The sequence below is a fragment of the Carya illinoinensis genome, chromosome 15, assembly GCF_018687715.1.
Source record: "Carya illinoinensis cultivar Pawnee chromosome 15, C.illinoinensisPawnee_v1, whole genome shotgun sequence".
Taxonomy (NCBI): Eukaryota; Viridiplantae; Streptophyta; class Magnoliopsida; order Fagales; family Juglandaceae; genus Carya; species Carya illinoinensis.
In genome coordinates, this window is record NC_056766.1 from 7,633,087 (window position 1) to 7,649,120 (window position 16,034).

General features: G+C 35.7%; 2 protein-coding genes across 8 annotated transcripts; one reads left to right on the forward strand and one right to left on the reverse strand.

The window, feature by feature from the left end:
- The first annotated feature begins 2,724 nt into the window (after positions 1-2,724).
- LOC122296112 (O-fucosyltransferase 7-like) lies at positions 2,725-8,606 on the forward strand. Of its 2 annotated transcripts, none has more exons than XM_043105545.1 (12): positions 2,725-3,166; positions 3,602-3,700; positions 4,177-4,276; positions 4,361-4,428; positions 4,854-4,942; positions 5,042-5,222; positions 5,334-5,462; positions 5,545-5,678; positions 5,834-6,047; positions 7,029-7,213; positions 7,328-7,423; positions 8,075-8,606. In XM_043105545.1, the coding sequence occupies exons 1-12, from the start codon at positions 3,005-3,007 to the stop codon at positions 8,226-8,228; spliced, it is 1,611 nt and encodes a 536-aa protein (XP_042961479.1). In that variant the 5' UTR covers positions 2,725-3,004; the 3' UTR covers positions 8,229-8,606. The 2 variants fall into 2 exon arrangements, with proteins under 2 accessions (XP_042961479.1, XP_042961480.1); XM_043105546.1 differs by having other exon boundaries at positions 3,148-3,166; positions 4,168-4,276.
- A 140-nt stretch (positions 8,607-8,746) lies between these two features.
- On the reverse strand, positions 8,747-14,107 carry LOC122296114 (serine--tRNA ligase, chloroplastic/mitochondrial). Of its 6 annotated transcripts, none has more exons than XM_043105547.1 (11): positions 13,757-14,107; positions 13,517-13,674; positions 13,081-13,174; positions 12,850-12,998; positions 12,667-12,759; positions 11,996-12,175; positions 10,967-11,133; positions 10,021-10,155; positions 9,852-9,945; positions 9,394-9,669; positions 8,747-9,168 (listed from the first exon to the last, which is right to left on the reverse strand). In XM_043105547.1, the coding sequence occupies exons 1-10, from the start codon at positions 13,992-13,994 to the stop codon at positions 9,394-9,396; spliced, it is 1,584 nt and encodes a 527-aa protein (XP_042961481.1). In that variant the 5' UTR covers positions 13,995-14,107; the 3' UTR covers positions 8,747-9,168. The 6 variants fall into 6 exon arrangements, with proteins under 6 accessions (XP_042961481.1, XP_042961483.1, XP_042961482.1 ...); XM_043105549.1 differs by having other exon boundaries at positions 8,747-9,175; XM_043105548.1 differs by having other exon boundaries at positions 9,388-9,669.
- Positions 14,108-16,034: the final 1,927 nt, after the last annotated feature.

Consider the following 16,034-nt stretch of genomic DNA (forward strand, 5'->3'; position numbering starts at 1 on the left):
AACAGAGAAATACTTTAGTCATAAAAATATTATATAAAAATAAGTTTACAAACTAACGTGATTTAATACAGTATGTCAGATTATAAAATTATTTTTAATATAAAGTAGATTTAACATATCATATGAAATCACGTCAATTTACGTATTTATTTTTATATAATCTTTTTGTGTCTGTAATAGTTCTCTATTGACAATAAAACTAAAAACCAATTAAAGCTTTTATAAATGTTTTGATTAAGAAAATCACTCGATTAGCTAAATATTTTTACGCATGAATCCATAATATTACATATCCTTCTTGGATTTCAAACTTTTTAGATTTCTTATCTTAAATTTACGATCTACTTTGTATGACTATCTCTTTTGTTTTTTAAATGATTCAAAAGTATAGCAATTAAATACAAAATGTTCTCTCTTTTCTCCATTAAAATTTCAATAAATACTTCCATAAATAAATTCAATAAATACAAATCAAATTAATCTTTCATGTTCATAAAATTTGGAGTTATGGAAGGAATTGAAGGTGAAAGTAGTTATTTAAGAAGAATAATATTATTTATCATCTCAATTCTCATCATCTTAATTTTAAAGAATTACTCAGTTGGTCAGATATTGAGTTTGCTCTCTAATAATCAGCAATTCAAATCCCCTCAAGACTGCTAATAGTTTACTTGACCGTTAACTTCAGAATTTGTTGGATTAGTCAAGGTGCGCGTGGTCCGAACTCTCACAAAAAAAAAAAAAATCATCTTTTTATTATCTTATAATATAATATTAAATAATTAAAAATTATTTATTATATTTTACTTATAAACTTCTCTTCTATGTGAAAAATCCGATTGAAGAATTTAAGGTGGTCTCGGTGGCAGCACTTGTGCACATGCTTGCCATCCCATAATCAATGAAACTCGTCATTACTATTCTTGAGATCCACACCATTCATTTCCCAACCATGGAATTGGAGACTTTACTTTGCTTGGCCATTCACCCTTGGGAACTGACTTCCCATTACGATTTTAATATTTCCATGGGTGCCAGAGCTGAAAGTGATATGTCCAATTATCAGAAATTTGCCATGGTCCAATCACAGATGTGGAGTATGATATTGGAATTTACTAATTTATTATTTATTTTTGTTTTTTTTTTTCTGAGCATTGTTTAAGATTTGTCATTTTTTTATTAATATAAGAGAAATAATATTTTTAATTTTAAAGTATATAAGTCTCACATATTTTCTTTAAAATGAATTTTTTGGTGGTGAATTTAATTTTTTTTTTCAAATGGAATGCACAGAATTTATATATCCTAAGACTGTATCTAGCATTATTTTTAATATAAATATGAAGAGATGGGGTTCACCTTCTTAAGTTTTAAGTGCATTGTTGATGTTTTGTCTTTTGGTAACACGTGTATTAACATAATTATGGTAACATTAAAACCTTACTTTATGGTACCATTTTCATTGGCTTTTATGGCCTTTAACACCTCCCCCTTCCATTATATATACAATAATCTAAAGCTATAGATGAAATGACTCGAGAATGATAAAAAAGTATTTTTTAATAATATTGTGAATGTTTTAAAATATAAAAAAAAAATGATAAAAAAACCATTTAACCTTATCGGTGACATTTCTCGTACCCACTGGTGGGTATAGGAGGTTGTAGCACGACCCTTTATACATAACCCATTTGTTCATGGATTATGTGATCCAAATTAAGAACTCAAGATGTTTGTCTTAGTGGCATGACTTTCAAAATATTGCAATAAAAGATTTAGTACCCAATATATTTTTCTCCCACAAAAATGAAGACTCTTTATTTATATATGATCATCTTAGCACTATATTCATCTAGATACCCGGTGGGTGGGATTTAGATAATGTTTAGATGTAAGAAGTTTTCATGAGTAATGTAAAAATGCTATTACGAATAGTTGTAAAAACTATTTTTGAAAACATTTTCAGACTTTCAAAAAAGTGGTCAGATCTTGTATGCTTGGATGTAAAAATGTAAAGATGTTTAGAGATTTTACTAAAGAAAAGTTACCAACGAATCTAATTTGATATAGTATATCAGATTGTAAAATATTTTATATGATAAAATAAATTTAGGTTTTGTTTAAAACTTAGACTAAATTGAGATCGGTCTAATTTTAAATTAAGTTTAATATTTAAATACTCAATTCTTAAATCACTAGACTTATTTTAACTCAAAACCTTTTTAAACGTTAGATTCACAATTTTTTTCAACTCAACACGTCTTTATACGTAGAACTGACAATCTTTTTTAACTTTCTATAAATATATTTTAACTTCTTTTAGATAGACTCTACAAAATTTACTATATCATCTTAATTTATTATTATTTATGAAAATTTTATTTCAATTGAGTTTAATATTCAATACAAGACCTTCACGTGTTCTTATAATATTTATTATTATAAATTATTTATTAATATTTAATGCCTATCTAAATCAAAAGATGCTTGTGGATAATTAAAACCGATTTAGATTCGAATGTCATTTTATTATTATAAATTTTTTATATAAAACATAATAAATAATTTAATTTTTTAAAATCTTAATTTAATGTTTTAAAATTTTAAAATAATAATAATATTAAAAAAATAATATTTAATAATATTATATTTAATTTTTATCTTCCATCAACTATCTTCTCTAATCTATTCTCTTCGTCTAAATAAAACCTAAATAGCTGTGCAAATTAGCAGTAAAAGAGCTTGGGGGAAATGAGAGCACAGAAACACAATACACAGAGAAACACCCAATTAACCCAATCGGCTCTGCCGTCCTCTTCTTCACCGTCGTCTTCATCTTCATCAATCAATCAATCACTCTCTCAAGCGACCGGAGAGCGACACGAAACGCATCACGCATGGCAAACGAATCGGGCAAATGTCTTTCCGCCTTTGCTCAGTGTGTGATAACCTTTGGGAGATAGAGGAGTCTTGCAGTGTGTTCTAGAAAGAAAGACACTTAGAGATGCATATGCATAGGCGTAGATGGAGACCGTTGGCTCTATTGCGGAAGGTGCTAACTTTCGCCATTTGTGCTATAGCGCTAGTGGCTCTGCTCTCTTTCCATCTCCACACTTTCTCTTCCTCCATAGTCTCAAACTTCCCGGACCCCTACAAGCTTCCCACGGTAATCACTCCACTCTCTTGGCCTGCTATATCCTTTTATTTTCTCTTTTTTCTTTACTTTCTTTTGAAACTAGGGTTTTTGCATTTTTTGGTTCGGTAATTTTGCTTTCCTTCCGGAAGCTTCCGTGATCTCCAACTGTTCGAGCGCCGGGTTTGAAAACTTCTAGTTTCTGCTTTCTGTGAAATTTCAGCGAAAGAACTAGTAAATTGGGATGTAGATGTCTATTTAGAATATATTACTCGATTATTTTACTTTGTTATGTCTATTTCGTGATCAACTATGTATATTCATTAACTTGTAGACATCACTGTGTTATCTACCTATGTGGAAAGTTTCTTACATGGATTTTTATATTTTAGTTTTTGTTTTTTTTTTTTGGTCTCATTGGTTAGGTGTTACGATGATCTAAGATATCATTGTATTATTAATTTGTAGCAACATGAATTCAAACACCAGAGATTTAGCACGGTGCGAAGCTGGACGCAAGAGCTCACTCCGCCACATTTGTCAAAAGCGCCGCTATCTTCTCGTCAGGTTTTCTGTTTCTATGGTTCTTCCTAGTATATGGTTTACTTTATTTATTGCGCTGTGTTTGGTTGCGGTTAGAATTAGGAGGATAAAAGAGATTTCAACATCAAGAACTTTAAGTTATAATTAATGATCTAGAACCGGTACTCAGCTAGACTGAAACTGTCAAAACTTTTGCGGTAAAGTTGAATAGAGTTTTATATTGGGGAGGGAAATACAGCGTAAAGCATAACACTGAAGACATCAATTTCTCTAATTTCTCTCTTTTTTTTTTTTTTTTTTTTTTTTTTTTTTTTTTTAATTTCAAGCGACCAAAATGAAAGGATAACTTTATATCCGTTCTAACATATGGTTTATTTTTTCTTTGAGTTTCCCAGTGCTGTGGTTGCTAGTGGTTTGAATCTCGTCTCTTAGATTTAGGTGTATGAATTATACAAAATAGTCATGCATATTTCATGTTTTCACTCCCTTAGAATTGACAGTTGGCTGGTGCTAGAGGGACCTTGGAGTTGTACAAACTATGGAAGTCTCCACCAAATCGCGATTTTGTGCCCTGCGTAAAGCCTACTGCTAGTTATGCAAGTAAGGAAGGGGCTTGAGTTAAAATATCTTGGCGAATGTGATATGCTTGTTTACTCACTTTTTGATTCACTTTTGTTTATCCAGCTCCTATAGAGTCACGGGGTTACCTTCTTGTCCATACAAACGGTGGGCTCAACCAAATGCGTGCTGGGGTCTGTGCTTCATGCCCCATCTATTCCTTCTTTTTGTCTCATGCATTGCACTTGATATTAGTATGCATGTGCATACATACATACATGCATGCGTGCTTGTTGTGTGTGTGCGCACGCACACGCGTATCTGACTGCAAAGTTGTGGAAGCTGAAAACTTCAAATTCAATAGCCAGTCCCAATCCAGTTTGAGAAGTTGTTTCATCAAATCCTTTTGTAATATTTACATTTAAACATATTTTCCTTCTGATTGTATGATTGATGACATTGTACATGAAATAAATCCCAAAAGCTATGTACTATGAAACCTTACTGTGGAGGTCTCCTTCCAATCTTTTTGACAACCTTGAGTGTTGAGGTCTCTCTTAATTGACATGAAGAGAGGTGTTTTAATAGCTGAATAAGGTTATTTGCCCTTGAATTGCAGATATGTGACATGGTAGCTGTAGCCCACATCATAAATGCCACCCTTGTTATTCCAGAACTTGATAAACGGTCGTTTTGGCAGGACTCTAGGTAGAAATCTTGAATGCCTTCCCCTCCAAAGAAAAAAAAAAAAAGAGTGTTGTATTTTACAGAAATGATGTGATAATAAGACCTGTGTTGAATCTGCAGTAACTTCTCGGACGTTTTTGATGAAGATCATTTTATTAATGCTCTGGCTAATGATGTAAGAGTAGTAAAAAAGCTTCCTAAGGAACTGGCTGCTGCTACTAGAGCTGTCAAGCATTTTAGAAGCTGGTCTGGCATGGATTACTACCAGGATGAGATAGCTAGCATGTGGGAGGATTTTCAGGTATGTTTATTTAAATGCTTCTGGTCTACGCATTATTTTTTCTGAATTCAAATCATTCACCTATCTGGTCAGCCTATTTTTTTTCTTGTAATGCAATCTTTTTATTTTCAGGTTATTCGTGCTGCCAAATCTGATTCTCGTTTGGCAAATAACAATCTTCCTCCAGACATTCAGAAATTGCGTTGCCGTGCCTGTTATGAAGCCCTCCGTTTTTCACCTCAAATTGAAGCACTGGGAAAAGTAATCCAACTAAATGTTCATCTGGTTTCTAGAGTGGCTTTATCTCTCTTCTGACCGGTATTTTTTTCGTTCAATGTTGCAGTTGTTGGTCAATCGGATGAGGTCCTATGGTCGCTACATTGCTCTGCATTTACGGTATGAGAAGGACATGCTTGCCTTTAGTGGCTGCACACACGGTCTGTCTCCAGCTGAAGCTGATGAGCTAAGGATGATCAGGTATGAGATGCTTATGCTTTTAACCTGGATAATGAATTGATTACTTATTAAAAAAGTCCTGGATAATAAATTTTTTTCTCTGAGTTTGCTTATAGAACAGTCCCTTATCTGTAATGTCAACACTTATATGTATTATTTTAATCCTGTACTTCCAGGGAGAACACTGCATACTGGAAAATAAAAGACATTGATTCTGGGGAACAGAGATCCAAAGGTTACTGCCCCTTGACTCCCAAGGAAGTTGGAATTTTTCTCTCTTCTCTTGGGTACCCATCAAATACCCCTATATACATTGCTGCTGGAGAGATATATGGGGGTGATTCTCATATGGCTGATCTGCGATCCCGCTATCCCATATTAAAGAGCAAGGTATGAAACTGCATTCTTGTGCTTGATTTTTAAATGTCTTTATTAAAGAAGCGTGGTCTGGATATGTTATTCACTTTCGAATGCTTTTGGTTTCTCAAATACTCAGATTTTGAATCACACTAATTATCATCACAAACTCCAATTTTGAATGGTATGTCACGTGTTCTGCTTTGCAAATAGAAAATGTGAATGAAAAAGTGTCTTGCTTACAGCAATAGGTGATGCAGAGCAAACCTTCAGGCTCGTGTCAGCCATCTACTGGTTCAGGCACTTGTACCCTGCGTACGCATTTAACATTTGTGAAACCATTGGATTCAGGCTAGGGACGCCAAACAGTTTGACCATGTATACCAAAGGAGATCGTCTAATACTAGAGTTGGATTTTAAGTTGATTGGATTGTGTTGGAATAATTAGATTATGTCATATGGAACTTAATTGCTCCATCAAGCTTCTGATGGTTTCAAAGTACTAGTTCTTGTAGCGAGAACAATATCTATGCTTTATGTGTTCCCCTATTTATAGTTGATTGACATAACGAGAGAGAAGCAAGTGATAATTGGATGAATTTTCTCACAGCAGAGAAGCAAGTTGGGTGACATTTTGCTCAAATAAATGAAAGATCCTGCAAGGAAAAACCAGCTCATATCAAAGGATGCCTAGAAATTAGATACGCACTACCAATCATTATGTAGAGACCTCATATAGCTCACTTGAATCACTCATGAACTAAATCCAATTTGTGGAAAATTGAAGTTTAGTATCATTCTCTCCTTTTATTTTTCCAACTATTAAATCTCTCTCTCTCTCTCTCTCTCTCTCTCTCTCTCTCTCTCTCTCTCTCTCTCTCTCTCTCTCTGTGGGTTAAGTTCTAAAAATATGCACTTTTTTTAACTCTGCTTCCTTTTTATATTAATGTATGCTTACCTTGGGGAGGGCTGCTAAGGACTGAGAAAAGATTGAAAAAATTGATTCACTTGCAGGAAAAATTGGCATCTGTGGAGGAGCTGGAGCCTTTTATGGATCACGCCTCTCAACTTGCTGCACTCGATTACATTGTATCTGTCGAAAGTGATGTATTTATCCCATCTTACTCTGGGAACATGGCAAGGGCAGTTGAAGGTCATCGTCGTTTTCTTGGACATAGGAAAACAATTTCACCTGACAGGCATGGCACTTTCTTGTTGAGGGTTTTTCTGTTGATTAATAAATTACTATCAACCTCACATGCTCCCATCAATTGCTTCACATTAATGTACTTGCTTTTTTCTGTGTCCATCAGGAAAACTCTTGTTCGTCTGTTTGACAAAATTGAGCGGGGAACTCTGAAAGAAGGCAGAAATTTATCAAATCGAATAATTGAAGCACATAGAAGACGGTATGTAAGAGTGATGATGAGTCTATAGCTTCTGTAAGTGTAGTTGTGGTCACATGTGAGACGGCAGATGTATTATCTGTTGTTTAGGTAGGATATCTTAACCGTCACTCACTCTCTAGAGGATTGTTCTAACCACCACCACCGCCCCTTTAAGCTATATTTTACATTACATTAACTTCCTTCCTGCGCACTGTCACATAGTTTTCTACAGTCGTTAAGAGCAGAGGCTTGGAGTATTGGCTCTCATAAGCAAGTCTTTTCCGTTCTTTTTTGTTCACACCATTGTTGTTATGATAATAAAAAAAAGGAAGAAGAAGATAATTTTTGACGTTTGATTGAAGGTGCGGGTGTCAGATCACTCCTTTTAGTCGCCAGAGTGACGAGACTCTATAGCTTGAGCCCCCTACTGAATGGGTGGCTTTTGAGGTAGTCTTCTGCTGGGACAAAATTTCATGTCTGCGGCATGTGTTTCAGGATTGAAGTGGGGGAGTTCATATCCCCCCTCCCTTCTTTTCTTGTTTATTCTGATGGTGAAGAGTTATGCTGGACAATCTATTCTTTTCATTCTCTCAAGTATCTTATAGTGTAATGATTCAGTTGGCGCTGCAGTTTACCTTGATTTGGTTTTTGTTTGTCATATTGGTTGCACAGGCAAGGGTCTCCAAGGAAGAGAAAAGGCCCCATTTCTGGAACAAAGGGAATGGATAGGTTTCGGTCGGAAGAAGCCTTTTACGTAAACCCTTTACCAGATTGTTTATGTCAGAAGGAGTCGCCAAATATGAACGCCTCTCACATAGTCAGGTAGATCGGATGATGCAGATTGTTACTTTTGATAAACGAGTCCTGTGCTGGAGGGTTGGTGGCACTTGCTTTCCATACAAGAAGTTGAAGCAACTCAAGCTGTTCTGCTGCCATGGGGATGGATATATACCCCAAACCCTAGAATGCTAGGGCAAATATACCAAAGAAGAGGAAAATCGAAGTAGGGTGCTGGGCAGGAACGCAATCATGCGAGATAGCGGCCTTCCTTGCACATTTTTTTGGTTGGAGTTGGCCTGGATTGAATGAGCTGCATAGGGAATTGGTCAGGGACACCATGCTGTATTTCTTCTTTTGACAACGTCTATGTATGTTCATTCACAGTCATTGAATTCAATAAAAACGAAAAAAGTTTAAAGATTTTTCCTTCGTTTCACTGCCTACGTTTCTTTTTCCTCTTTCATGGCACGTAATGTCTTGGAGCCTTTGTTAAGGCATTAGAGACTAGAGTACGGTGGTTACCTCTTACATATAACCTCAAAAGAGTTTGGTTTCAGGAGGAGGGCATCAAAATTCAGAACATCATAGTTATTAAAGAAGATGGATTTGTGCAAGATGAACTCCAGTCAGTAGAGGGGATGGATAAGCAATCTCAATCCCATAGTTATCAAAACAGTCATGGTACTTTGGGTCCTTTCCTGTCAGTAACCTTGCCCACCCACAAATCATAGTTATCAGAATCATCAACCATTTCAAATCAAGCACAGGCTCGAACTCGAAGTTATTGGAAAACAACCACCTTGATCAGTGACAGATTGATAATCTTCTGTAATCAAGTTCACGTACGAAGAAAGAATTTTGCCATGACAACAACCGCATTGCATATGATTGTTCCAACACTCTTATTATCACTGTCCTTGCATGGTAGGAACCACAAACGGATGCTGTTTGCCACAAAATTCAACTTCATCCCACCCATGAAAGGCCTGCAGACTTGCAAGAGAATGATGGAGCAAGTAAGACGAGAATGCTAATTGTCAGAAGAGTTTTTCCGTAATAAGTCATGCATCATGAAACAACAGGCACTTCTTTTACCAATTCATGTGTATGCCTTTTTATTAACCATATTTGTTAACAGTAAAACGTAAAAGTTATCGGCAAAGAGCGATCCTGCAATTACAATACATGAATAAAAAAAGTATAACCTCAACCTATCTGGATTTAGGAGCTATAATCTCAAGCCCACCCATGAAAGGCCTCAATGGCTCGGGGATGGTGACAGAGCCGTCTTCTTGCTGGTAATTCTCAAGTAAGCAAACAATCATCCGTGGAACTGCACAGGCGGTTGCGTTTAATGTGTGCACAAACCTTGGTGGTGCAAGGTTTGCTTTACCCTTTTTAGGACTAGCTGATGATGGTTCTGATGGGCGATATCGGATTCCCAGTCGGCGACTTTGATAATCAGTACAGTTTGATGCACTTGATATCTGTTCGAAGCATTACATATGGGATTTAATATTTTGAAAATTGCTGACTGATGGTACCCATATTTGAACATAACTAATTTTGTTGTCATCTCAGAAAGCAGCATTTCCAATCAAAATTTGTAGCCACATAAGAGAGAGAGAGAGAGAGAGAGAGAGAGAGAGAGAGAGTCCGATTACAATACCTCACCAAATCGTTCTAAGCCAGGCATCCACGCCTCGACATCAAATTTACGATAAGCAGGTGCGCCTAAATCCCCTGAAGCCATGTCCAAAGTTCTACCAAGAAACTCAAAATTATCATGACCGGTACAAAAATCAATATACAAATCAGTAGACTGCTGAAGCTCTCACTTATAGTGCAATCCAAGTGATGAAAAGAGGTCTTCTTCAATCTTAATGAGCTCCTCGTGGTAGAGGTCACTCTCCTCTGGTCTGCATAAGACAAACATCTCCACCTTGCTGAACTGGTGGACTCGATAAAGACCCCTGCTCAGTATTTCCAACAGGTTTAACATAAGATAATTTTATTTTGATCAGGTGTGATCGGTATAAGACAATTAGGCTATTAGCAATCATAAAGGGCACTTGTCCCTGCCTAGAATCAAGAGCATTTCCCAAGAGTGGACATACGGCATGTGTTTAGGGGTACATGACCTTCCACAATATTGGCCAATGTAGTAGATTAGAATAAGGATAGAGACAACTCTTTTTTACATTTCTTTTTACAATGGAAAATTCTATTCACAATTCTCTTAATTACCATCCTCCGTTGAATCAAATAATTGGATGATAAGTAATAGATGATAAATAGTTTTCCAATCATTTAATGCCACATTAGAAGATGATGGGAGGAGATGGCAGAAAGGATGATGAATAGTACTTCTTTTACAATATTGTTTGACATAGGGCACTTTCGTTAAAAAATGATACTCCTATAACTAATTTATAAATCATTTTACGAAAAACCCTCCATTTAGAGTTGTCAAAAGTTGTGAGAAGGGTCATGTCTCATCATCACTTGGTAGATTTTCAAGCATATATTTAATTTGCACTTAAAACTTGGTTGAAATAATTAGCCTATATTTCTTCTGGGACAGTTGCCTTAAGGATTTAAGATCAACGATTTGGTAGAACCATTATTTATATGCATTTTGTGATGATGTGGAACCTCACCAAGGAGCAGGACCTTTAGAAGCATTAGTTAAGTGCATTGTAGGTAACTAGAAAAGAAAATCCTGAACTGAAATCTCGATGTAGCTAATCATAGAATAAACTAGTATGTATGCTTATAATTTACCTTGTTGCTGCACCTGCGGCACCTGCTTCAGTCCGGAAGCAATGGGAAAATGCAGCATACTTCAATGGTAACAGTGACTCGGCAAGAATAGAATCCATATGAATCCCCCCCACTGGAATCTCTGCTGTACCGATGAGACACTGATCACTACCCTCAATAGAATAAACCTGATACATGTCCAAGGAGTAAGAAAAATCTATATATGAATTACAGTGAAGTTAGACTATCCCCAATATCAAAATATTAGTTGTCCCTTTGTTAAAAAAGGGAATCTCTGCAGCGCTGATAAAGCACTGGTCACTGCCCTCAATAGAACACACCTAATAAATTTGAGGCAAGAGGATCGCAAATCAATATTTGAATTACAATAAATTTCTACTATCCTGAAACCCAGAAAACTAACTGTCCTTTCTTCAAACACGTCACTGAAGAAATGAGGTCAGCCTTCATATACAACGAATTGCAAGCCTTAATGCCTCAAGGGCGGTTCTCACCAAATTATCTGAACTTGAAGCTTTCTCAATGATTTTCAAAACAATTAAAACATCAACTTAGTGATTGTTTGGAAAACATAACTCATCTCATCTCAAATTTTCTGGTAATTTTCTTTCCAAATATCACTCAAATACAAAGACTTTTTAATTTTAAATTTTCAACTTTTTTATCAAATTATTACCTAATTATTACAACTTTCCCAAACTTCCAAAAAAAACACAAAAAACAATTCAACTTTTTCAAATCCCAAAACAAAAATTATATTCTAACAATATTTTAACTTTATAATATATTTTTATTTAACTTTTTTTCTCTTCTTTCTCCAAACCCAATAAAATCCCAACTCAAACCCTTTCATTACTATTCACAAAATTCTCATCTCACCTCATTCCCTAAGCATCTCCTTAGTCATCAACTCAATATCTGATGGGCAACCACATTAAGCCAAGGTTAAAATTTGAAACCAACACATTTAGGCACCACTTTGACATCTGAGAGAAAGCAATAAAGGATTAAGGCAAGATATTTACAAACCTGAGTATTTGCTCCTCGAGGTTGGAAACCACATTTTTCAACCACAGAGGACCTTACAATCTCTGGAGTTGTCAAAGGTATAAAGCCCTTCTTCATGACTTCTGAGAGTGTCCAGTTAATAAGGCCCATCTCTAACATAACTGCTTCATTTTTCAGGTAGTAGAATTTTGAGCCACTGACCTGTACACACAAGCAAATATTAGATGAGGACAGGAAAGAGAACGAACACTAAGTGGACAAGAAGTTACCAAAGCCAACTATTTTTTATTATTATTTTTATTTATTTATTTTTTTATCTAAAACTTTTGCGTCTGTATAGTGTAAGCTACATTACAAACTGGAAATTTCCAATTTATGCAAGAACTGAAAAGGTTATTCGCACATGAATTAGACCCAGTGTGTCCGTAATTAGATATAGACAGTCATATAATGAAAAAAGCCCCACATCTTAATTGTTGATGGAGATCATATTGAAATTGAACACATTTTGGCCAACTTAATTTACAGTCTGAAATCAACTCTGAACATTGTTAAAATACATAAATATGAGTCCCTCCAGACCTGTAGCTTTCCATAGGACCCACTAAATGAAACTTTCAATATTCTGATTGAAATCCAGCAAAGACAAACTAAGAGACATTTTAATACCTTAGATTAAACAGAGAGAGTACCTCTGCAGCAGCATCAAAATCAAAAAGATCAAGTTCTTTTCCAAGTTGAAGGTGATCCTTGATTTGGAAGCCAAACTGAGGTGGGCTACCAACCTACAAAAGCAACTAGAAAATAAGAAATGAAAGCGAATGAACCTGGACTACGACATGCATCCATCCCTTTGCAGCAAAGAAAATAGATACCTTCTTTCTTATCACCGAACAGTCCTCTCCTCCAATTGGAACATCCGGATGAGTCATATTTGGTATACCCTGTGCTTCCTGCTGAAGCTCATCAGTAAGTTTAAGCAGGTCTTCTTCCAAGGTAGCAAGTCCTTCTTTCAGATTTTTCCCTAAAGCACAAATAAAAAGGTCTAAAGAATACATCCTAAAATCAGGGATTGCTATAACACTTATACTCTATTTAAATTATACCTTCCTCTATGAGTCTTTGACGTTCAGATGGTTCCAGTTTCCCTTTCATCTTGTTTGCCACCACATTCCTTTCTCCACGAAGCCGCTCAACTTCCTGCTATCTGTGAGTGATAATTAGCAATAAAAAATTGAAAAGAAAACTGTTCCAAGTCTTCGCTTCTTCCTCATATTTTAGATGCAATATAAACAAAGCACCCATTGATATTATAGCTCGAAGCACAATCTACTCCAAATTGAATTTCGCAACAAAAAATCTTTATATAAGCTCAGAGCCTCCTCCATAGTTCTACTAGTCTACTAGTACCGCAACTCCCAATGAGCAATAAATGAGATAGGTATGATGAACAAACACTTTGTCTAACACCGATGCCTATTTCTTCCAAATTAGAAAAACAAAAAGCACTAGGCGAAGGCTGATTCAGAAGAAGCATATAACCTTTTGAAGATTGGACATTTTGTCATACAGTTCAATCACAGCTTCCAAATTAGCATTGGAGTTCCTATTCCTTATGTTCACAGCAACCGCTTCCTTGTTCTCCCTTATCCACTTGAAGTCTATCGCAGCTTTCCACTGAGGCTTCACAACTGCATTACCTAAAACACATTTCTAAATCAAAATCACATTTCTTTTCAAAGAAAAAGAATTCCACTACTAAGAATTGGGACAGTGGATTACCCTTTTCTTCCGGAGGTGTTTCTGTCTGGAACGCAATAGCCGGGGCCGAGAGAGCTCTGGCGAGGAGTGGAAACGGGGATCTCCTCGAACGGCCATGGCGGGAGAGGAGGAAAAAGTCTAGGGTAAGGGCTTTCAGCTGTACTGGTCTGGAAACTAAGCGCGAAGAAGACAATGTAGGAATAGAAGCGAGCTTCAAGGTTTGCAAAGTCGTCCCTCCAATACAGCTCTGTAAACCCATGGATTCACCGTCACTATCTCTCTGTCTACGCCGAGGAAGAGAGCGCGAGCTCAGGACAAGTATCTCAAGTCTTGGGGGCGATTATCCACAAATTTTCCGACACATATAAAAAATGTAGAGAAATGTTTCAAAAAAAGAAATTATCCAAACTAGTTTGAGGTTGTAAAACTCAAAATTCTTCAAAAATTTTATGTGTAATTATTTTAATGTATTATTTTACATATTTATTAATATGATTAATTATATTATTTTTGAGAAATATTTTAGCCATAAATGAATTATATAAAATTAAATTTACAAATTGATGTATATTGATATAGTACGTCAAATTATAAAATCTAAAATAGATCTAATGCATCACTTGAAATCATGTCAGTTTGTGAGTTTATTTGTATATAATCTCTTTGTGTCTGTAGCAGTTCTTTTTTTTTAATATAAAATAATTGATTTGACCAATTATATCAGTATAATAAGTAAGAAATATGTAAAATTAACTGTATATATTAGAATTCTATAAAAATAAATAAAAAATTTTTGTACAGTTATATTTACGTATTTTTTGTGCACTCTATTTATGTGATTAGATGTGTTAACTTTTTAATATAAAATAACTATTTTAATCAATTACTTCAATAAATACGTAAAATGTACGTAAAAATAATTATAGATAACAGAACTTATTTTTATAACTCTTTTGTGAAGGTAGAATTTAAATTAAAAAATATATATTTATAAAATCATGCGTAAATATGATTGATATAGCTGAATTTTATTTATAAAAAAAATTCTAAATTTAAATTTTATAAATTAAATGGTGATATATTAATAATATAGATAGCATACTCTTGAACCGATTTGTGAATATAATTATTTTCAAATTAAGTATTCATTACTTAATACTAAAATAATATCTGATTTTAAAATAAATAAAACTCTGTTTAGAGCCAAATTCTTCTCTCTAACGGTTTTCTCTCTAGAGGAAACAGAAAGAGGTGAAGCGGGAGTTAGTTTCTCGTCGGACTGGGAATCAATTCTGGTACGACAGAGGAAGGTGGTGCTCGGATGGAGGAACTGGAAGGGATGTAGAAAGGACTACAGCTCTCTGAGGAAGAGAGTACGGCGATCGAGATAGATGATAGAGTGTTAAGGGGTGTGGGAGAGAAAGAGGACCGATGTTTAGTGGGAAAAATCCTGTCGGAAAGGAAGATCGGACAAGGTGTGATTGGAGCCACGATGGGGAAAGTATGGCGTCTAAGCAAGCCGGCGGTGTTCCAGGAGGTAAGAGTGAATATATTTGTGATTTCTTTTGCTACAAAGGAGGATAGGCAGAGAGTGTGGGCAGGAAAGCCCTGGTTATTTGATAACTGCCTGATTGTCCTCAATCTATTCGATGGTTTTACTAAGCCAGCTAACATGTGTTTTGAAAAAGAATTGTTCTGGCTCCAGTTACACGACCTCCCTCTTGCCTGCATGAATGACAAGTTTGGGAGGATGGTTGGTGGTACGATAGGAAAGGTGGTTGAGATTGATGTAAAAGAAGATGGTTGTAGTTGGGGTGAATTCTTTAGAGTTAAAGTAGAAGTGGATCTTACAAAACTGATAACTAGAGGAAGAACTGTTAATGTGAAAGGGAAGGAGTTGTGGATTCCTATAAAATATGAAAAGATGCCTCAGATTTGTTTTGAGTGTGGGAAGTTCTTTCATAGAAATCTGGAGTGTGTTGGGAAGGGTGGAAGGAAAAAATTACAAGGGGAGGGTGATGACCAGTTTGGTACATGGCTAAGGGCTGGTCTAAACCAAAAGAGGTTCGGGATGGAGGGCTATAGAGGCTTTGAAGCTAGTGGAACTAAAGGAAGCCATGATGCTGCAAATATGGAGAGAAAAGTGAGTGATGAAGTATCTGTTACAAGTGAGGGGAAGGAAAAAAAGAAAAAGGAAAATGAGGGAGACATAGATGATGGAAAGGGAGTGACAGGTGCAGTATCGGCTAGTTTGGGCAGCTATGGGGGTTGAGGTAGTAGAGGGAGGAGGGGAAAGGTC